General features: G+C 37.1%; 2 protein-coding genes and 1 long non-coding RNA gene across 20 annotated transcripts in view; 1 reads left to right on the top strand and 2 right to left on the bottom strand.

Annotated features, from left to right (window-relative positions):
• Positions 1–975, bottom strand: part of igsf21a (immunoglobin superfamily, member 21a) — a 439,822-nt gene extending 438,847 nt beyond the window's left edge. For both annotated transcript variants that reach the window (NM_001278321.2, NM_001034184.2), the window contains 1 exon segment: positions 651–975. In NM_001278321.2, the coding sequence (NP_001265250.1) occupies positions 651–717 (67 nt within the window). In that variant the 5' untranslated portion in view covers positions 718–975.
• Positions 976–4,266: 3,291 nt separating this feature from the next.
• LOC147834839 (uncharacterized) overlaps positions 4,267–23,347 on the bottom strand; it is a 245,798-nt gene continuing 226,717 nt past the window's right edge. For 8 of the 15 annotated variants that reach the window (XR_015502697.1, XR_015502687.1, XR_015502688.1 and 5 more), the window contains 3 exons: positions 12,540–12,604; positions 4,745–4,876; positions 4,267–4,640 (listed from right to left, as the gene is read on the bottom strand). The gene's annotated coding sequence lies outside the window, so the exon portion shown is untranslated. The remainder of the gene's footprint in view (positions 4,641–4,744; positions 4,877–12,539; positions 12,605–23,347) is intronic. The other 7 variants (XR_015502689.1, XR_015502696.1, XR_015502694.1 and 4 more) reach the window with 1 other exon arrangement.
• LOC147841817 (uncharacterized) lies at positions 7,673–11,952 on the top strand. 3 transcript variants are annotated; one of them, XR_015502708.1, is made up of 6 exons: positions 7,673–7,731; positions 7,859–7,920; positions 8,386–8,452; positions 9,251–9,303; positions 9,414–9,529; positions 10,121–11,952. It is a non-coding gene; the product is annotated as an uncharacterized LOC147841817 (long non-coding RNA). The 3 variants fall into 3 exon arrangements; XR_015502710.1 differs by lacking the exon at positions 7,859–7,920 and having other exon boundaries at positions 7,673–7,749; XR_015502709.1 differs by lacking the exon at positions 7,859–7,920.

Below are 23,347 nucleotides of genomic sequence, written 5' to 3' on the forward strand. Positions count from 1 at the left end.
ATTAAAAAGATAAATACTGGTCAATGAATCTAAATTATGCACATCACCCCATAATGCAACACTGTTGCTATTGAATGTGTATGAATGTACGTAGAGAGAGAGAGAGAGAGAGAGAGAGAGAGAGAGAGAGAGAGAGAGAATCCCATGGTCAAGGTATGTCTCAGTTGATCCCAAAAAATCAAGCCCAAATGTGTGACTGTACAAATTCCAAGAGAAGTAATTAAATGATGCATCTGTATGCATGAGATTTGACTATGCAACAATAAATACGGTCAGGGTTAAAGTCAATAGCTCTTGGCATTAATCCGTTCAGCCTCATTTATTCCTGGGCGTCAGAATGTTCAAGCGTCCTGCTGTTTCACAATGTACCGTATGAAAAATGACATTCACCCGGTGTCTGCTCTTTTACCCAGCCAGCACTATACCCCAAAGTGCCGCGGCTGAGCCGTTGGTATTCTTGGGAAATCCACGCTAAGCGGCGTCTCGCATAAAACGAGCAAACTTGATCTAAGTAAATATGAAAGACGACTCAATATATGCACGCAGCGCTTTCTTATGGGGATGCGCGCGTGTGCGTGGAATCCGAAACGCGCGTTTTCTGATAAACAGCTCATTCGAGTGATAAAACACACAACATAAGAATTACTTACCAACAGCTACTTGCAGTAGATCAGCGCACAAGAGAAAACACAAAGACAAGACGGTCATCTTTCCCATATTTTGCAATAAATCCCAAACTCCATTTGCGTTTACATGCTCTCCGGCAGCTCGCCGCGTAATTCCCACCATTCCAACGGGATGCGATCCCACAAACTGGTCATGATGCTGTCCAAGTGTGTCGGAGGGAAGATTGAAGTTTAAAACAAATGCGCACTTCAACGGATGCAAAGATGATTGCGTGAAGATTGCGTAAAGATTATTAAAAGCGTTGCATTGCGAAATAGTCTCCTCGCGAAGGCTGTAACCAGCGTTTACGCACAGACGAGGATTAAAAAATAGATATGGATTTGGATGAAAATCTTTCTCACACACACACTCTGTCTTTCTCTCTCTCTCTTTCTCTCTCTCTCTCTCTCCTCCCTCCCTCCAGAAACAGACACGAACAGAGTCACTCGTGATCACTCGCTTTTTATTTCACACAATTTTCCTTAATCCTACCCTGGCTCCAAACCCTTCCCCTCTAATTCTGTCCACTAAGCCGATTTATTCCTGCTGGATTTTTTTCCCCACACTGAAAAGGTTTTGAAAGATCATTATAGGCATACATATACGTGGTGAGATGCCTTACCCTGCATTAACTGCATAGAACCTGGAAAGATCAAGTGCTGGAAATGTTTCTACGAACAGCGTCACCTAGGGTTTCTGCAAATGAACCCCACTCAGCTTCAATGAGTTCTCAACATGTTACACCAACTTTTCATGCATGTGGGTCAACGGGGGATGTCTATGAAGATTAAAACAGAGAAACCCTTTCTTCAAAATCTGGGTTAAAATACATGCCGGCTGTGGGGTCTATGTAGAGTAATATTTTCTACAAGGATCTTGATTTAATGACTTTCAAAATCATTCCGTAAAAAGGTGCTAAATTACTTGTTGTGAACCACGAGAATTATGTTAAATAAACATACGTTATTCGTTCATTAATTTTCCTTCGGCTTTGTCCCTTTATTCATCTGGGGTCGCCACAAAGGAATAAACCGCCAACTTATCCAGCATGTTTTACACAGCGGATGCCCTTCCAACTGCAACCCAGTACTGGGAAACATCTATACACACTCATTCACAAATACACTATAGCCAATTTATTTTATTCAATTCACCTATAGTGCATGTCTTTGGACTGTGGGGGAAACCAGAGCAAATATATGTTATTTTAAACTTTTTATTTTAAATAAATATATTTCTGTCAACAATAATATGCTAATAAATTAGAATTAGCAAATTAGAATTATTTGTTAATGATACAGTAACACAGACGTATTAAATAATGGAGATATTAAGCAAAATTATTGTTTTGCAGTGTTGCTATTTTTTTTATCAAATAAATGCAGCCTTGCTAGATGTGAGAAACTTTCTAAAATGCAAAAAAAAACTGATAAATTGTAATAGCTATTTTTGTTGTTATAATAAATGTCAAAAATGTTCTTATTTAAACAATATCCTAGAATTCCAGCCTGCATTGACCAAAAGCAATACATTTGATCCATAAAAGTATGGTTAATCCTATGAGGTTGCCAGATCACAGCAGCGTGATTAGCATCTCTTTTTCTTATCAGTGCCAAAGACACTAAGAATACTCTGTTGATGTTGGTCACACAAGTAAGTGTTATACACCATTTGAATATGTTAGGTGTCTACTTTTTTGTGAACTCTTACAATAACAACAAAAGTGTGTGTTTTTATAAAATAAAAATAATCAGTGCTCACAATCTTTTTTTTCCACCGCAAACTGTTCGTAGAAACGCATCACTAAAATGAACTGAAACTCAGGGAAAATAAAACATACAGACATGAGAAATATATCTATAGAAAGCTTGAAGTCTCTGCCTTTAAATGCAGCGAGTGCGTGTTGAAAATAAATATTGTTTGATAATGTAATCAGTATAAAGTCAACACAGTGGCTGTTTCTTAATTCCAAGAATGCTGCGAATGGACTTGAGTTCTTGTGAGGACCAACTTTGCCAGGTCACCTCGGGAGACCGCGAGAACAGGGAACGCATCTTGTGAGAAATGAGATGCTGCATTCTTTCTGATGGTCACGTGACCTTCATGCATTTTTAATGGAAAATTATTTAAACATTACAGCATTCAGACAACAATTTATTGTATTTTCCCTCTTAATATATATAACATGCACAAAAACTTACAAATATACTTTGCACATAACAAGTAAAACAGATTTTAAAACGAATTTCAGCAAAAAAAAACACCCTTAATGTGTTTATGCCTTTAAGATTTTTATTGTAATGTTTACTTTCACAATCTCATTTACATAAAAAAAAAAGTTTATTCTGTGAACTTTAATAATAAATCTAAAATGCTGTGCTTCCCACCTCTATTATCCAGTGGCAATGACTTCTGGGACTTCTAGAGCCAGTTCGGTGCTCAAGTCTGCATCGGTGCATCAATATCAAGAACACATCCAGGAACTTTCACGCATTCTCCGTTCTTGCGGTCTTGAGTTTTAGAACTGAACTTTGGTGGTTGATGATGACATTACATGAGAACACGAGGATGTAAGATCGCTGACGAACGCATATTGAGATATACAGCTTTTGTGTAGTTTCCCAGTCTGAGCTCATTATTTTTAATTCGACCATGTTCACAAGCTACTTTGTTTTTATAATAATCAACATGAGCTGGAGCTGAAACAAAGTAGTAACGAAAATGTGTACTTTATTTATTTCTACCAGGCAATAGTCATGAGGCAAACCAATCAGCTTTGAGGTGAATCACAACATACTAAACTTAGATTTAAAAGTAATGTATGAAAATAGCAACTAAAGAACTCAACTAAATAGCTAAAGTTTTCCTTTGCCACACTTCACTTGTAGCAGTTGATTGGTACTATAGAATCTTCTGTGCAGCATCATGTGTAATTTAGTTTTTCCCCACCTATTAAACCCAGTTGTCTTAAAATAAGCTAAATGTATCATGGGTTCAACAACAACAAAAATATAATTGGTTAGTAATCTCAAATTCTACAACAGGTCTGTTTACATACACTGTAAAACCCAAAAAGTTAAGGTAACTCAAACCATTGAAGTAAATTGATTGCAACAAACCATTTAGTTCAAAAACTAATCCCAATGAGTGCTGTGAACTTAATACATTTGAGTAAACGAAGCACAGTATTTGAGCACAGTAAAACCTGGTAAATGAAGAGAACTCAAACCATCTGAGTACTGTAAAACCCTTAAAAAGTTAAGGCAACTCAAACTTTTTGAGGAAATCGATTGCAAAAAACCGTTTGAGTAAAAAAAAAAAAAAAAAACTAATATATGTGAGTTCTGTGATCTTGCTCCATTTAAGTTGAAGTAGATTGAAGTAATAAGGTATTTAATTAACTCATTACCTGAGTTTAAAACTCTTTTCAAATGAGTAGAATAACTCAGTAAATTTTGAGTTAGCTACACTCATTTCATTTGATAAAGTTGAATGTTGGGTTTTACAGGGAAGCATTTTCAGTTGCAAATCGAAAAAAAATGTGAAGAATTCTTTATACAAACCTGAATTTTGCTCTTTATACTATCATCATCCAAAATCTATGCACTAATGTCATATTTTATTTAAAAAATGTAAGAATTATTTTATTGGCATAATAAAATTATACAACCCTGCATGCTAACTAAGGATATCATTTTACACGCATTGTTATGCATGCAGTAGACAAATAGATTAGCGTACCAAGTGTATTGTTTAATCACTGAAAAGGTTAATGTGGCCATATGGGTCTTTACCATGAATGAGACAGTTTGGGGAATCTCCCACACAATGCATACAGGCTAACACTTTACCTGCACCTGGGAGTACATTAATGAAATGCTAATCTTGCCTCCGACAACACCCACAAGGAAGGAGTGAAGCAAGAATGAGAATATTATGCAATACTCGGGGGTCAGGACCTCGTTGCAGGCGCTCTGAAATTCAATCAAAGGCACAAATTAGAAAATATATTTCTGAACTCTCCAACAGAACCTGCCACAAGTGCTAATTAAAGAAATGTGGGTGTACTTGTACGTACCTGAGGCGGTTTAAGGTCCTCCTGATGTTGAACTCCATTGTGCCAAACACTTTGTATTCACCTCCACCCACACCGCAGATGGAGAGAACTTGCGCAAATCCTGTTTGGATGCTCAAAAGACTATAGATAGTACTGGAGAAAAAAAAAAAAAACTATGGGAGCTTATTTCTCAAGAATTGTGAGTTAATATCTTACATTTTCAGGTTGTAAATTTACTGACCTTCTGACCTTTTTCTCAGAATTATAAGAATAGCAAGGTACAAACTTATAATTGTGAGAAATACTGTCAAGATAAATTAAGTTAGAATAAACTTTTCACAGTTTTGGCTTTTCACTTCAGATTTGTGTTTATATCTTGCAGTTAGTTCATAGATGATAACAATAAAAAAGTATTTCTCAGAATTTTGAGAAATAAAGTCAGAATTGAATAAAATCAAGTCAAAATAAACTCAAAATTAAAATGACTGAATTCACGCCTCAAATTTTTGCATTTTACCCCAGAAATGCATTTGTCATATAATTCAAAGAAGAAAAAGTCAGAATTGCAAAAAGTCTATGATCTAAAAGAAGTACTGATAGTAACATGAAAGTGAAAGACCAATCCAAGCCAACCCAGGCTCATTCTGATTATGTACCCCTATATAGAGTTCTGGAGAGAGCAAAATATGTCCCAGGAGCTACTTTTTTTGCAGTTTTTGTTTTCGCAAATCCACCAGAGGTTGCTGTGTATGCTTTTTTCAGATCTCTAACTTTTCTTGCGAGTGCCATTCGCGCCTGCTGTTCTCACGTGAATCCACCAGAGGTCGCTGTCGACTGACAGACACAAACAGTCGTAGTCATCTCCACTCTGAGTCCACGACGTACATGTCGAGCTACTGGACAAACTGGTAACAGCTACAAAATTCACGATCTCCAAAAATGTATATAGCGCTACATTTTCAGAATGAGCCTGTGTTGATCTAAGTACAGTGCTGGGGAAAGATCAATTTGAAAGTAATGGATTACAATATTGAGTTACCGCCCAATAAATTAACTAGTTCCGTTCCTTAGTTACTTTTAAAGGTAAGTAATGTGGTACATTACTTTTGTATTACCTTTTCTTGGTAAGCTGAGGCTTGATCTCTTTCAGAACTTTTTTTGTGTTTTTTAAATTTTTTTTATTGAGGAGCATTGTGGTTAACAACACACTTACCTGTTACAAAAACAAATAAAACATATCAATTTTAAGATGTTATCTGAGAACATTTTGACCCCAGAGCTATACACACAGTATATACATATTATTGAAAGCTTAAAGCAATGTGTTTGCTACTTTACTATTTGTCTTAAGTAAAGTCACTGTTCATTGAGACAATCCCCTTTTCCTTTTCTTCTGTGCATTCAAAACAATGAACACTTTCTCTCACTTACTGCGTAATTCATTGTGACTACTTTAATTTTAATTCAGTAACTTATTTTTAAAAGCTTATTAATTAAACAAAAAAGTAACTCACATTACATTTTCAAAAAGGTAACTCAAATATTATTACTTATTTTTTAAAACTAATGCGTTACTTTACTCATTACATAGAAAATATTACATAACTTGCATTACTTGTAATGTGTTACCCCCAACACACACAGCAGTGAACACACACAGCATGAACACAGATTCAAAGCAGTGGCCAGCCATTAGGGAACAGTTAGCGAATCAGTGCCTTGCTCAAGGGACTCACCTCAGCCATGGCATATATAATGTCAAAAAATATTATGACTTATATTTTAGCTTATAACTTTTTTCCTGTTTATATCTCACAGAGGTGACATTATTTTTCACAATTGGACTTTTACTCTGAAGTATATTGTCTGTTCCCACTGCTCACGTCCTCTGGTAACTTCCTGTTTTACTTTGTTTCTGTTGTTGTTCTTTTTTTGTTGCCACAGATCTTGGTTATCCTTCACTTCCCCTAGTTAAGCCTCTCATCATTTTGTGTACTGATACCCCAGAGTTTCTCTTGTTTGGTGTTTTCCATTCTGGATGTATTGGGTGATCTGTTTTGTCTCTCTTGACCCATGTCTAGATTTAATCTTTTTTTCTCTATCTCTGTCTCTCTACACCTTCCTGTTCCTGGATGTACTTTTGTTTTGTTTATGTTAAGAGATGAGCGTGTGTGTTGCATTTGTATGTTTTCTGAAACACCCAGCATTACTGTAAATAACCACGTGCGTCTCATTTGGGTTGTAACTAAACTTTGCAAGACACTTGCTCTCCGGGACTGAGTTTGGGCACCCTAACATACAATATTACTGTCTCAGAATTGCAGTGCGCTACATTACTCACACTCTAAAAAACGCTGGGTTGGTTTTTTAACCCAAATGCTGGGTTGAGACTGCTGGGTAACAAAATTGGGTTGATTCAACCCAATTTGGGTTGAAAATCGATCTTTATCTATAACCCAGCAGTGCTGGGTTGGGAACGCGGACGTGAAAGAGAGCACGCACGTCACGTCAACATGCAGGGACATCAACGTGAGAAACCGCCATTTTCTTTGCGCTGTCTTTGAGGGGAAGCGAGTGAAATTCTGTGTGAGACGTAAGTTATTTAGTGTGTATTTAACAATTTTCATAAGAAATAACACACTTAGTTTACTTAGTATAATATACACGAGCTTTTTTTTCTGTTTCTCCGCCTGATGGCCGACTTGTTGCTCCGCCTCACGCTGACCTGTGCTCGCCTTATGGCTGAACTGTTGCTCCGAGTCCGCCTGACGAGCCACCTGTTTCTCCGGATCTGTTTCTCCGCCTAACGGCGACCTGTTTCTCCGGACCTGTTTCTCCGGACCTGTTTCTCCGCCTAACGGCGACCTGTTTCTCCGCACCTGTTTCTCCGCCTAACGCCCGAGCTGTTGCTCCGCCTAACACCTGACCTGTGCTCGCCTCACGCCCAGCCTGTTGATCGGTGGACGGGTAAGCGCGCATGGCATCGGAAGGAGCTCGAAAAGTATAAGGTAACTAATGAAACTAACGTGAAGCATGTTTGATGACCACTTTATAAACACAACACCTAGGATAATTTAGGAGCTTTTTATTGTAATAAAATGCCTTTTGAATGACACAGATTTTTATGTTGGCTAGGTGATGACAGTAAGTAACGTTACTGTGATTTGTGATCTTTCTGGGGTGTTAATTGTAAAGCAGTAAGTAGTATTTTTACTCTTGTATTTCTTAAGTTTGTTCATGGATTTTTGTGACAATACTTTGATGCATAAGTGTTGAATTCAGCTTCTAACAATGTTTTTTTTTTTATCAAAATATATACAATAATTGTCCTGCTCTGCATGTACATTTTGTTTAGCTGTACATTGAATAGCAAATGTTATTAATTTACTATGAGCATTTTACATTCTAGACGTGATTTGAGCTATCTTTAATTAATCCTGTATGTAAGGGTCGTTTCATGCTAACGGAAATGTCTGAGCTAAGGCTAATTCCAACCTAATCATCTTCGACTGCAAAAAGAAAAAGTTTGACCACCGTTTTATGTGACACCCTGGATAATTATTATCATTTAGGAGTATTTTTGTGATATAGTGACTTTTGGCTAACATGATCTTTTTTTACTTAATTTTGCTTAAACGCTTTTATCTGTTATTCTTTTTCAGATGGATAATTGCGTGAAAATCAAACTAAAAGAATGCAATCTTGAGGAGTTAATCCCCACATTTGAAGGTATGTAATAATATTTTACTTGGTTCATTGTAATCATTAGGGCTGCCCTTGTCTAAACATTTGTCTGGTTGACTTGTGATGTTCATTTGAAGCATTAGTTGAATAATTACAGATTTATTAATAAACCATTTATTCATTAATTCATTTTCTTTTTGACTCAGTCCCTTTATTAATCTGGGGTCGCCACAGCGGAATGAACCGCCAACTTATCCAGCATATTTTTTACACAGCGGATTCATGCAGCATACATTGACTTTGCCAGTGTGGACTTTTTTTCTGCAACTAGTGGGTAGCACATTCGCCTCATAGCAACAAGGTCACTTGATCGATCCTTGGCTGGGTCAATAGGCCTTTCTGTGTGGAGTTTGCATGTTCTCCCCGTGTTCGCGTGGGTTTCCTCCAGGTGCCCCGGTTTCCAAAGACGTGGTAAAGGTGAATTAAGTAGACTAAATTGTCAATGATGTATGTGTGTGAATGAGTATTCGTTTCCCAGTGATGGGTTGCAGCTGAAAGGGCATTCGCTGCATAAAACTTATGCTGGATATGTTGGTGGTTCATTCCATTGTGGTTACCCCAGATTAATAAAGCGACAAAGCTAAAAAGAAAATGAATGAATGAATAATAAATTTTTAGTTGACTAATGGTTATTCAATTATTAGGGGGCAGCCCTAGTAATCATTAGCCACTTCAACACTTTAAACTGAGAGATTGAACTCTAATGCCAATTTGTTTTTGTCTGGTTATTTTTTAAAATCTGCTGTTCATGCAACCAGTGACATTCTCTTGTTTTATTTTTAGCACAGGAGCGAACTTTTCCTCGTTTTTAGGTCAATTTGAATACAATTCAGAGGGTAAGGATTCAATTAAAGGTTTCTCGATGCATAATGATGCATTTAATGCATAATGATTGTCTTAGTTATTTTATTAACAATGAAAATGTTATTTTTATGTTTGTTATTAGGGTGGCATGGGGGCGCAGTGGGTAGTGCTGTCGCCTCACAGCAAGATGGTCGCTGGTTTGAGCCTTGGATGGGTTTCCCCTCCACAGTCCAATGACATGCGTTGTAGCTGAATTGGGTAAGCTGAATTGTCCATAGTGTGTGTCTAAATGAGAGTGTGATGGGTTGCAGTTGAAAGGGCATCTGCTGCGTAAAACATAAAAAGATGTCACCCAAGATGTTCATGTCATTCTTTCTTCAGTCAGAAAGATTTTTTTTTTAGGAAAATATTTCAGCAATTTTATCCATCTTGAACTGAGATTGTGCCTCATTTTTGAAGTTTTTAAAGAAAATTTAAATGCGGCTTCAAATTATACAAATCCGGTTGCAAACAGTCCCAGCTCAGGAAGAAGGGTCTTATCTATTCTCATTAAGAAAACACAATTAAATACTTAATAATTTCAAATGCTCATCTTGCCTTACTATTACTTATTAAAAAAAGTTCCTTAGGCAAACCTGTTGTTGCATTGTCATCTTCACTCGGGCCAAAAAATTGCAGCATGGTGCCATGGTCAGTGGTTAACTAATGCCAACACTGGCTGATAGCTTGGTGTGTTATGGCCTTAATTGCTTCTAAAGGTATTTTAGGTGTTCTAAAGTTAACTCTAAAGATATTTAACTTTTACACTTTTGAGTTTTTAATAAATCTTACTTCTATTTATTTTTTCAGATTGGGACCAATATTGCTGAGTATCTTCATCCATTGAATTCAAGAATCTATTGAGTTTCCTCATGTTCTCATCCTTGGAGACCGCCACTTCTTTCAAGCCTTTGCTCACGTGCTGTGCTATTTATTATTGCAAAGTACATTACTTGCCAAAGTGGACGTTTGCTATAAAGCATTCTACATCTTTGGTGTGAACTACCCCAAGCAGTGTTCCCTGGTGTGGCAGACTGTGGTTTATGGACATCCTGGGGAGGAGACACTAGCAGTAAGGGTTCTGCTAGCATTAATTTTTGCTGACAAACAGTAATCATTAATACTGTGACCTCACTGCTTCCTTGGATTCTGTGTTCTTTAACTTGTACTTTGGATTGTGGGGGAAAAGGAGCACCCAGAGAAAACCCACACGAACACGGGGAAAACATGCAAACTCCACACAGAAACACCAACTGACCCAGCTGAGGCTTAAACCACCGACCTTGTTGCTGTGAGGCAATCGTACTACCCACTGTGCCACCATGACACCCATTTCTAAAGAATAGTTTTAATAACTCATTTCTAATAACTGATTTCTTTTCTCTTTGCTATGATGACGGCACATAATAATGGACTAGATATTTTTTAAGACACTCTACACTGCAGTTACATTGCAACTAATGTTTCTTACAGACTCTTTTATATCTCAGGATTGAAGTTTGCACATGATTGTTCGAGTAAAAGTTAAAAAAAGTTTTCCTATTTCAAATTTGTTTTAAAATGCTTCCATCCTCAGGTTTAATTTTAACTTTTATATCTGTTTTTTCTTCAAAACTGCATTTACATTGAACTTGATCATCCTTACTGATGATTGCTTTATAGCTCATATATTGATGTTTGCACATAATTGTTAAAGGGAAAGTTATAAAATGTTTTCTTATTTTTTCTTAATATAAAATTTGTATTTTCTTAGTTTTTATTGTTTGTTTTGTTTTTTCAAGCTGTTTGATGCCTTTTCATTATTACTTTCACATATTTTTTCTGCATTGCAGTTGATGATTTATATGAGAATATGTTGATGTTTGTGCTCAAATTACTTTCTGACTTCAGTCATTTAAAGGCATTTTCATTATTACTTCCTTATACTATTGTTTTTCTCTGCTCTGCAATAACATTGCAATTGCCTTACTGATGATTCCTGATTTATAAATGATGCAAATGTTTTTGAATGTATTTCAAATATGCATTTTCTTAAAGTAATTTGTCTGATTTCAGTCTGATGCATTGTTACTGAACTTTAGTCAGTGTTTCTGTGATACAGTTTGATAAATTTTCACAGAAATCGTCTTAACCCTTTAACAACCCTTTCAAGAAAAAAAATTGGATTGCATTTCTCAACTGCTAATGTTGCTATTGAACACAATCAGTACATTTTAACACATGTTATAATTTCAAAAATATCAACCTCTACCAAATGATCGATATGTATGTTTATGGTAAAAGTACCAGAATTATGAAAAATCTGAAATGTGTAAGACCAATTTAAAAAAAAAAAAAAAAAAAAAAAAAAAAAAAATATATATATATATATATATATATATATATATATATATATATATATATATATATATATATATATATATATATATATATATATATTTAAAAGAAATATTTTGAACACTAAATCATCTTTTTTCTTATGACTTTAACAGTCATTATTTAAAACAGTAAAAACGAGGTCAACCATTTGGTAGAGCATGCAGTCAAAGGGTTAATGCTGAGGTGCAGATGGGAAAAATCTCAAATTCATTTGGACACATTTTATCTTTTGTCATAAATAAAATTCCATTACTGAACAACTATGTATTGCTGTAGAATTGTTTTTATTTTAGTGATTTTAATCATCAGTTTCTAGATTAAATTTCTGACCCATTTTGGGTTACATTCAACCCAGCAGTGTAGTAATTTTTAACTAATAGTTGGGTTAAAATCACAACCCAGCATGCTGGGTTAAACTTGTAACCCAACTTGCTGGGTTAAAGTAACCCAGCGTTGGGTTTGTCCCTTTTTTACCCAGCGCTGGGTTACCAAAACAACCCAAATTGGGTTGTTTTCAACCCAGCAGTTTTTAGAGTGCATGTATTTTGAGTTGTTGTCACTAAAATAACTGCAGAAAAAGAATTGAAAGTGAAAATATGTCAGATTGTTTTTATGTACACCAGAACAGTTATATATTTGCTGATTTTGTACTTACAGTACATTACTCCACATTTATGGGTACTTAGTCATTAAAAACCAACACAGGCTCATCGTGAAAACGTAGCCCTATATACTTCTGGAGATGGTTAAATTATGTAGCCAGAAATATGCATGGCTGCATATAATTTTTAAAAAGAACTCTAGGTGGTATGACGTTGTTTCTTTTTGCGCTTACCAGTTGACCGCTTACCTCTGTATGGAGGGCTTTTCCGGTGTTACCACTTTGTCCACTTAGCTCGCCATGTACATTGGTGGCTTAAGAAGCAGAGAAGAGTTGAAGAACAACAAGTTAATAACAGGGTGAGAATGTGATAAATCTGAAAACAAATAAAATCTGAAAACGTTGTAAAAATCAGGCAAGGGCTTTTCTTTTTCTGGATTGCTTTTTAAAATACTATTGGTTGGGTTTAGGGAAGGAGGAGGGTGGGTCAGTGAATTGGTCAGTCAGTCAAACAGTCAGTCAGTTAGTCGACAGCAACCTCTGGTGGATTTACATGAAAACAGCTGGTGCAAATGGCACTCACGAAAGAAATTTGAGATCTCTTAAAGTGTACACAGTGCCCACAGTCAATTCGCAAAAACTGCAAAAAAAAAAATACGTAGCTCCTAGGACGGATTTGGCGCTCTCTAGAAATGTATATAGAGGTACATTTTCAAAACAAGACTTGGTTGTCATTAACCCATATAAAAAGAAATAATAAGTTAAATAAATCCTGCAGAAAATAATCCCACACACTGCATATTTGCACATTCCTGCAGAATCCTATAAGATTGTGTGACCAGAGATGTATAAAGTACTAGAGACCCATACTTAAGTAAAAGTACAAGTGCTTTATCAAAAATTGACTTGAGTAGAAGTAGAAGTGTTCTTTAAGCACCATACTTAAGTGGAAGTACAAAAGTATTCAACATTTTTTGTACTTAAGTATTGCAAGTAGTTTATTTCAAAATTTACTACTCAAGTACTGAAAGTAAAAGTACAAGTATTGTGTATGTAGTTATTAAAGAAAGCAGTCAAAATACACTAATTGTTTTGTTTATTTTAAATATCTTTTTTGGGGTACTTGATTAAGCAGAACGAAAAGAAACATGGCTTATGATATTGTTTTTCTCTGTAAATAGTTTCTATGGTACAAGAGCTCACATCGTCAGGCCCTTTTACCAGAAAATGCCTTCACTGATGAGATAATTCAGCATGTTCACTCACATACATACACACACACACACACACACACACACACACACACACCTAAACGTACACTCTCTCCCAACTCACACATTCATACACTCTCACACACACAGTTCTCTCTCTATCTCTCTCTCACACACACATTTTTGTGAATTGTGGGGACATTACATAGGTTGCAATTGTTTTTACACTCTCTCTTACACACACACGCACACACGCACACACAGACGCACACACAGGTACAATCACACTGTTGTTTTCTCTTACTCACACATTATTCACTCTCACTCACACACACACAAAGACACACTCACACTTTGGGAGTTTTGAAGTTTGATTGGTTAATACCACAATGAACAGGAGTTCTGTCTTCTGGAAGCACTCGTGAAACTAAACTAAACAAGCAAACTAAATCCGGCTTCACTAATTCACTTGATTTTGATTTTATTGTAAAAAAAAAAAAAACAGGAAAATGTGTATATTACTGTGTTAAATGAAAATCAGAAATATTTTATGGCTTTTGGCTATGATTTAGTAATAATTGTTATTTATTTTTATCATGTTTTGTGGAATTGGTCTAACAGTTCATATTTTCTGTAGTATATTTATTAATTCTGGTACTTTTACCATAAACCAACATCTCAACCATTTGGTAGAGGCTGATATTTTAGAAATAATGTGATGTGTTGAATAAAAATGCACTGATCTTGTTAACTAGCGACATTAGGAGTTAAGAAATGCAATCAAAAAAATTCTATTGCTTTTGTCTTGGTGTGACAGTTAAAGGGTTTTTTGTAATAAAAATTTTGTCCTTTAATACAGCAGTCAGATATACGAACTGTGCCCTTAATTTGACCTGCTCAAAGAAAACACTCTTTCTGGATGTATCAAACAAAACTCATGCACAGAAGACAACACGAGCATTTACAGCTAATAAACTCATGTTATCCCGCCTGCTTATTGAGCGCTGACAGGCGGGTCTATGATTGGTTATTGTCCTCAACAGAAAGGGCTTTAGAAATATAAGCGCTGTTCACCCATGGCGGGAAAAATACGCGATTATCACGGGTAACAGTGGAGAAAACTTAATTGCACATGAGGCACGCTCATGTCTGGATCCACAGCTTTAACAGCTAAGAAGAGAAGAAAAGTTACCTTACAAACTGGCCAGCGGGTCAAATGTCCAAAGTGAGAGAGCGAGAGATAGGCAGGGGTGAAGTTTTACAACATTTCTCCCTAACAGTAAACTAGCGGCTGGAGTGCTGTGCCGCCTTCTCTCGCCCTCGCGCCTCCGTCCTTCGCCATAGTATTGCGACATCGCGCATAGGAGATAAATGACGTCATCACGTAATCACCGGTTATGACCTATTATTACTGAACTGATATCAATCATTTTGACACCCCTAGTAACGAGTAACGATGCAGCACATAAAAAATCTATCGGAGTAAAAGTATTAAACTCATGGAAAATATGTACTTAAGTAAAAGTGGAAGTAGGAGAAAAAAATAATACTCCAGTAAAGTACAGATACTGCCTTTTAGTACTTAAGTACAGTAGTGAAGTAGTTCTACTTCGTTACTATACATCTCTGTGTGTGACCATTTTACTTTAGAACTCCTGCAAGACTTCTACATGGAATGTGCACGCCTAAAACATTAGTTTTTATAAAACTAATTCCTTATAAACTCCTTATAGAAGAAATCCTTATAAACTATTATGCACTGTAAATGAATCATGTTGCAGAAGGAATGTTCAATGCCTCCTTGTACAAGCAAACACATTTTCATGTTTGTTTGTGATATTGTGCCAAGCAAAGTTGCTGACTGCTCAGAAAAGTTTATTTGCATTTGGTGAGACATTTTATTTAGTAACCTGAGCGAAATGTTGTACTCGTGCTACTTTTATTTGATATTTTATAGGTACATGTCTAGCATAATTTCATATTAGACACAGTATTTCATATACAGTATTTGTATTTTCCTTTATTTTGCAAAGCCACACTCACAAGGCATGCTTGAAAGCACATGCTCAAGAACTAGTTGCGGGCTGCCACTGCCTCCTTGCCGCCACTGAAACCGCTCACTTTTTCTCCTACTTTCACATTTCTGTCTTTGAAAATTAACTAGATGTGACTGCTGCATCCTGAAACGGCCATTAGGAGAACATGTTTTCCTCACGCACATGAACCGCATCTGACAGAAGCGACAACAGCTTTCACACGTCTTTCAAAGTCATGCATCACAAGAACACCACTCAAAACATTCAAGCGACGCACCAGTTAACTCATCCGAGATGAACATGATTTCATGAAGTTCTGTAAATGTGAAGACTACAATTCCCATGATTTCACACGCAATCAAGGCATCATCAAACTACACAACCTAGGCTAATTCTGAAAACATAGTCCTATACATTTCTGAACATCGCAAATTAGGTAGCCAGAAGTACATATGGCTGCATTTCGTCTTTAAAACAAGCGGTATGACGCTGTTCCTTTTCATGCTTACCAGCTGACCACTTACCTCCGTATGAACGGCTTTCCCACTGTTACCAGTGTCATGACCACCAGCAATCACTCCTGGCAGATTTCTGGTGAACTACACATATAACATTAACAAACTACAATTCCCTTCATGCCGTTTCACACACACCAGTTGCTGTTCAACACTTATGACTCACACACAGCAGAATCCTGTCCTCAATTATCATCTGGACTACTTATACACCACATATACACCAGTTCAGGGCTGAGTCTTTGTTTTCTGTCACTGTTTGTTGTAGCAAGTGTTTCTAGTTTTTTGTTGCTGCCTGCCGTATTTTGGACCCAAGCCTTGTCTTTTTTTTTTTTTTTTTTTTTTTTTTTTTTTTTTTTTTTTTTTTTAAATGTTTTATTTATACATTGTGAAACATTACAAAAATTTACAAAGACATAATCATGTAACAATATGCAAATATACTGAAGAGTATTTTGAGCAAATAGTAATAATAAAAATTAAATAAACAATAATAAATAAAAATATGATAATAAAAATAAATAGATAAATAAAATAAAAAACAACAACACTAGTGCAATCTTATATACATAAAAAACAAGTCTACAATGTGTTGACCAGAAGTAGTTTCCCATAAAAGCTGGGCATTAGGGGGTGGGGACTCAATCAGAAGGAGCAGGGTCAAGCTGAAGAGTTTGGACATATTTGCGAAGGGGTTTCCATAAATTAATAAAAATAGTGCTAGTTCGGTGAAGAGAGTACCTAATTTTTTCTAATTTCATAAAATAAAGAACATTTCTTATCCAACAAGAGTGAGAAGGAGGGTGTGGGCTCTTCCAGTTCAGAAGAATTAATCGCCTAGCCAGAAGAGTTAAGAAAGCTACAAAGTCTACAAAATGAGAGGGTAAAGTGTGGTCGGGCGGAAGAACCCCAAATAAACCAATAATTGGACATGGTGGGATATCAACAGTGGTAATAGCTGATAGCGAGAGAAATATTTGTCTCCAAAAGGAAAGCAGGGAAGGACAGGACCAAAACATATGAAATAAAGTAGCTGTACCAGAATGACACCTGTCGCACTCAGGGTCTATAGACGGATTGATGCGAGCTAGCCTGCTTTTGGACCAATGAGCTCTATGCACTACCTTGCATTGTATTAGCCTGTGACGTGCACAGATTGAGGAGGAGTTAACCCTGTTCAAGACCGCTTTCCATGTCTCCTCTGTAATCTCAATTCCCATGTCTTGAGACCAGGTGGTCCGTAAGTTATCAGAAGAAAATTGAAGATTAACAATTATATTAAATAATTTAGAAATTGAACCTTTAGCACAGGGATCTATGCCCAGTATTGTGTCTAGATCTGAAGTTGGCGGTGCATTTGGAAAGTTAACAAATTTTTTGCGCACAAAATCTCGTGTTTGTAAGTATCTGAAAAAATTGGATTTAGGGACATTAAATTGAGAGGCCAACTGACCAAAAGAGGCAAAAACACCGTCAATGTAAAGATCACCAAAAGAAGCCAATCCAAGATCTCTCCATGAAGCATAAGCACTGTCCAAGATAGAAGGGTAAAACAGAGGATTGGAGTGTATTGGGGATAATAAAGAGATATTATGAAAACCAAAGTGGCGCAAAAATTGGGTCCAAATTTTGAGACTGTTTTTTACAATTATATTATTTGAATATTTAATTGGGGTCATTGTATATGGGAGGCATAAAAGAGCAGCCAAAGAGGACGACTTATTGCACGAGACAGACTCAATGTGCAGCCAAGAGGGGGGATTCGCTAATTTGCATGAATGTAGCCAATATAGAGTAGAGCGTATATTTGCTGCCCAGTAATATATTTGGAAATTTGGAAGAGCTAGACCACCCAATTGTTTTGTTCTTTGAAGAATACTTTTACGAATCTTTGGGGTTTTTCTGTTCCAGAGAAAACTAGAAATAGAGCAATCAAGTGAAACAAAAAAAGATTTTGGAATAAAAATAGGAATACATTGAAATAAGTGAAGAAATCTAGGAAGTACATTCATCTTAATACAGTTAACCCTACCGATCAAAGATAAGGGGAGGAGAGACCATCGATTAAAATCCTGTGTAAGATTATTCACTAATGGGACAAAGTTGAGGTCAAATAAGTCCGAAAAGCTTTTTGTGACATTTATGCCCAAATATTTGAAACTTTGTAAGGAGGATTTGAAAGGTAGAGAACCTAATGGGTAATCCAAGGCTGCTGTATTAATAGGCATTAATTCACTTTTACTCAAATTTAATTTATATCCTGAGATCAGGCCGAAGTCTGCTAGCAATTTCAACACCAAAGGAATAGAGGTACAAGGGTCAGACACGTATAACAAGAGATCATCGGCGTATAAAGACAGTTTGTGCTCCAACTCCCCCCTTTTTATGCCAGCCATTGCACTGGCTCTTAGAGCAATTGCCAACGGCTCAATGGCTATTGCAAATAGTAAAGGGGAGAGTGGGCAGCCTTGTCTAGTTCCGCGACCAAGTGAGAAATATTTAGAATAATTGTTATTTGTTCGTACACAGGCCATTGGAGATGTGTATAAAAGTCTAATCCAAGTTATAATTTGATCAGGAAACCCAAATTTCTTCAGTGTGTAAAGCAGATACCTCCACTCGACTCTATCAAATGCCTTTTCAGCATCCATAGAAATAACTAATTCTGGAGATGCATTTGAAGAAGAAGAGTAGAGAATATTTAAAAGGCGTCTAATATTGTGAAAAGAGTGTCTATTTTTAATAAAACCTGTTTGGTCTGGTGAGATTATAGCTGGGAGAACAGTCTCTAAACGTCTTGCTAAAACTTTAGCTAATAATTTGACATCAGAACAAAGTAAAGAGATGGGACGATAGCTACTGCACTGGGAGGGATCTTTATCTTTTTTAAGAATAAGGGAAATAATAGCCTGTCGGAGAGAAGGAGGAAGGATACCTGAACTGTAAGACTCATTAAACATGTTAAGTAAAAGAGGAGACAATTTGTCAGAAAATGTCCTAAAGAATTCTGCAGGAAAGCCATCAGGCCCTGGGCACTTGCCACTCTGCATGAAATTTAGAGCAGTCTTAATTTCTTCCAATGCAAGCGGAGCTGCCAAATTAGAGGAGATATCAGAATCAATACAGGGTAAATTTAGAAATTTGAAAAAAGTGTCAAATTGAGCGTCTTCGACTATATTTTCCGAAGTATATAAAGAGGCATAAAAATCTTTAAACATGTCATTAATAGTTAGTGGGTTGGCTGAAAAACCAGTGGGGGTGGAGATTTGAGTAATATGATGTGAAGCTGCAGACTGACGTAACTGATGAGCAAGCAATTTACTTGATTTATCACCGAATTCATAATAATTGGAATGAGTTTTATGTAAAGCATCAATTGCCTCATCTGTGGTAAGCAAATCAAATTCTGTCTTTGTTGTGAGAAACCGAGCGAAAAGGTCAGGGTCTGTTGAGTTAGCACATTTAGCCTGGAGGTCTGACAACAAATTAAGAAGCTTGACCCTACTTTCGTTCATTATTTTTTTCTTGTATGCTGCATATGAGATAATTTCTCCCCTTAAGTAAGCCTTGCATGCCTCCCAAATAGTCTTAGGTGAAACTTCTGGAGAGAGATTTGTAGAGATAAATAGATCAATACGATTATTAATAACTGCTATAAACTCAGGATCTTTAAGTAGTAAGGAGTTAAAACGCCAGGGTGGCCTAGACATTGAAAAGCCAGGAAGAGCCAGATCAAATGTAACAGCGGCATGATCTGAAATTACTATAGCATTATAAACACATGAACTAATCAATGGAAGCAAATTATTATCAACCAAAAAGTAATCTATACGGGAAAAAGAGTGATGCACAGGAGAAAAGAATGAGAATTTTTTTGTATTCGGATTTAAAAAGCGCCAAACATCAGAAACAGCATATTGCTCCATAAAAAGCTGAATGATCCTACTAGATTTAGACTGTGCACTGAGTCTGGAAGATGAGCGGTCTAGAAGAGGGTCTAAACAACAGTTAAAATCCCCACCTAGAATTAGTTGGTTTGAGTGTAAATCAGGGAGGGAAAACAACATTTTTTTGAAAAATGCCTCATCGTCCCAATTAGGTCCATATACGTTAGCCAAAACCAAGCGAGCTCCGTTTATTTGTCCTCTGAGAATAACAAAACGCCCATTAGGATCCGAAATAACCTCAGAGACTGAAAAGGGAATCGATTTGTGGATGAGAATAGCTACACCTCGGGACTTACTCTGAAAACTAGAATGGTAAAGCTGACCTACCCATCCCTTTCTTATCTTTAGATGATCGGCAGGCATAAGGTGTGTTTCTTGGATAAAGGCAATGCTAGTATTTAAATGTTTTAAGTAGCTAAGAACTTTATTTCGCTTCACCGGGGAGTTAAGCCCCTTAACATTCCAACTAGTGAATTTTAGTACACCACGCGTTGCTACCTTGTTACTCATGAGAGACATTAATAACAAATACTATAAGCGTGATCGAGTCTATGAGAACCCACCCCCAAGTATGCACAGCCAACATAGCAGGTGGCTAGAAGCATTATGAGGATACAAAATGCAGTAAAAGTGATTGCACACAAAAATACAAAAAGAAAAAAAAAGCACAACAAAAACAAAACAACAGTAACAAAGGGAAAAAAAGAAAGAAAGGGAAAAAAAGATAAACCCACTCTTAAACCCACCCTTTCCCCAGCTGACAACAAGAACTGCAGCTGAACCCACTTTACCATAACAGGCAAGTTTCCTAACTCCTAGTCCTCCCAAACATAATAGTTACATCAGTAATATTAAATTTCGATTTTCATTCAATGCTTACTGGCAAACTTAGACTGCAAAACAAATTGGTGGAAGAGAAAAAAGAAAGGCGAAGCAATCGCACACAAAATACAAAAGGGCAGTAACACTATGCCTCACAAAATAAGCACAAATCTAAGTAGATTGGATTTTAACATAACATAAAATAGTCTGCAGTAAGTTTTTAACTAAGAAACATCAACATAGCTTTATCAAATTTAACAATGTCCAATATAAAAACCGCTGGGCCAACCTCCCAGGCTGTTCTTTAAGTAATAAAAAAAAGGTCAAAAAGTAAATTCTGCTTGCAGTATAAAAAAGCCTGACTGAGCTCATTGTGAATCTAAACCAAAATCCAAGTACTAGTCATCCCTTATTTAGATCGATATAAAAAAAAACAAAGCAGCATAATATGCAATGTAAAAAAAGGGGAAAATAAACTGCAAGCCTACAATTCAGCCTACTATAAATAAAATGAGCTTTTAAGTTCAAGCACGGAAAAGACTTTATACTGAGCAGGCTTATATCTCAAATCCACAGGTACATCCTATAGCATCCTTGGAGAGGGAGGCGGCCAGAAAGACATTAATGACTGTACATAGTAGAGTCTAATTCAACTCGTTTGCTACTAGCTCGAACTCTGGATGAAACTGTTGGCTTCCGAAACCGAAGCAAGCCATTTCTTCTCACCGTTTGGAAGTGTTATTCGAAGTCTAGCAGGGTAGAGAAGCGCAGGCTTGAGTCCTCGTTTGTAGAGTGATGACATCACGTCTTTGTACTCGGCGCGAAGTTTCACAACATCAGGGCAATAATCCTCAAAGATACGAATCTTGTGGCCATCATACAGCAGCTCACCCTTTTTGCGAGATTCACGGACGACCAAATCCTTCGTTTGAAAGCGATGAAATCGCAGGATGACAGGTCGCGGTCTCTGGCCTGGTGCAGGTTTAGGCGCGAGGCTGCGGTGAGCTCTGTCCAGCTCGGGCGGCGAGGTTAACACCTGGGAGCCAAGGACATCGACCAGAAGCTGAGAGAAAAAAGCCGTCGGTCGCGGCCCCTCGACTGATTCGGGTAAGCCGACTATTCGAATGTTTTGGCGCCGGCTGCGACTTTCAAGATCGGAAACTTTAGCTTTTAGCCACTCGTTGTCCTTCTGGAGCCGCAAACACGTAGCGTTGAGTTGATCGAGTTGCTGACTAAACTCTGTAGCACCGGACTCGAGGTTTCCGATGCGAAGGTCATGATCAGCCACCGTGGATTGAATATTGTCAAGCTTGGTTGCCAAACTTTCAAAAGATGTTTTAAAATCCTCTGCGATCGAGGCTCTAAGGTCATCATGTAGCGCGCGAATCTCGGCCAACGTGACGTTAGCATTCGGCGAAGGAGAACCTTCTTTATCGATCTGTCTGCCCCTTCCTTTTGACATTTCAAAGATAAAATATGTCGCAGAACAGAAAATAAACGAATACTGCCAGAAACGAACAAAATCACTGATGTTAATAGACAAAACTGAAAAGTTTTTTGGGAGCTGACCACGCGCACGTCTACTCCTCAGGCGCCATAACCGGAACTCCCCAAGCCTTGTCTTTTTGTTTTATGCTTTTTCCCTGCCTGTACTGACCTTACGCCTGTTTGATTCGGATGACCTGTATGTTTCTGCATTGACCATTGCCTGCGTCTATGACTTGTTTGCACTTGTGACCACCAGTTTGTCCAGTGGCTTGCAGCGTATGTCGGCAGACTTGAGACGCAGAGAGGAGTTGACTGCAATAACAGGGTTTGATTCTGGTAAGGAACGGCTCCAAAAAGCAGGTAAGACAAAAACAAAAGCCAACAAAATAAAATAAACAATAAATAGCAGGGTGGGAATGTGGTAAAATCTGAAAATGTGATAAAAATCCGGAGGGCTTTTCTTTTTTTAGATTGCTTTTAAAAACATTGTCAGTTGGGTTTAGGAAAGTGGGTGGGCGCTGGTCAATCAGTGCTTTTTAAAAACATTATAGGTTGGGTTTTGCAAAAGGTGTGGTAGAGGGAATTGGCCTTTCAGTCAGTCTACGGCGGTATCTGGTGGATTTACGTGGGTACAGCAGGCGCGAATGGTACTCGTAAAATAAATTTAGGATCTCAAAAAGCATACATGGCTAAAAAACGAGAACAAAAACTCCTAGGACATATTAGGCTCTCCAGAAATGTATACGGGGCTACATGTTAATACGCACTCTCCAGCAATAAAAACATAATATACCATAATATATTTACCATCAATAGCTTGAGGCCTTGCTTTTTTTTCTGCCCCACTTTATATTAAGCAGCTTTAACTAATATGTACTTAAACTGAAATAAATGGTTTGCTACAATGCACTAATTGTGTAAAGACATGATTTTATGTTTTACTTATGATTGATTAAATACCTGCATGCAACTACGTCTGTAATTCGTTTATGTAACTACATATTTACACTGTTGTCCATCGCTTACACCTTGACCCAC

The sequence above is a fragment of the Danio rerio genome, chromosome 11 (assembly GCF_052040795.2).
Source record: "Danio rerio strain M-AB ecotype USA chromosome 11, GRCz13ab, whole genome shotgun sequence".
In the NCBI taxonomy this organism is placed as follows: domain Eukaryota; kingdom Metazoa; phylum Chordata; class Actinopteri; order Cypriniformes; family Danionidae; genus Danio; species Danio rerio.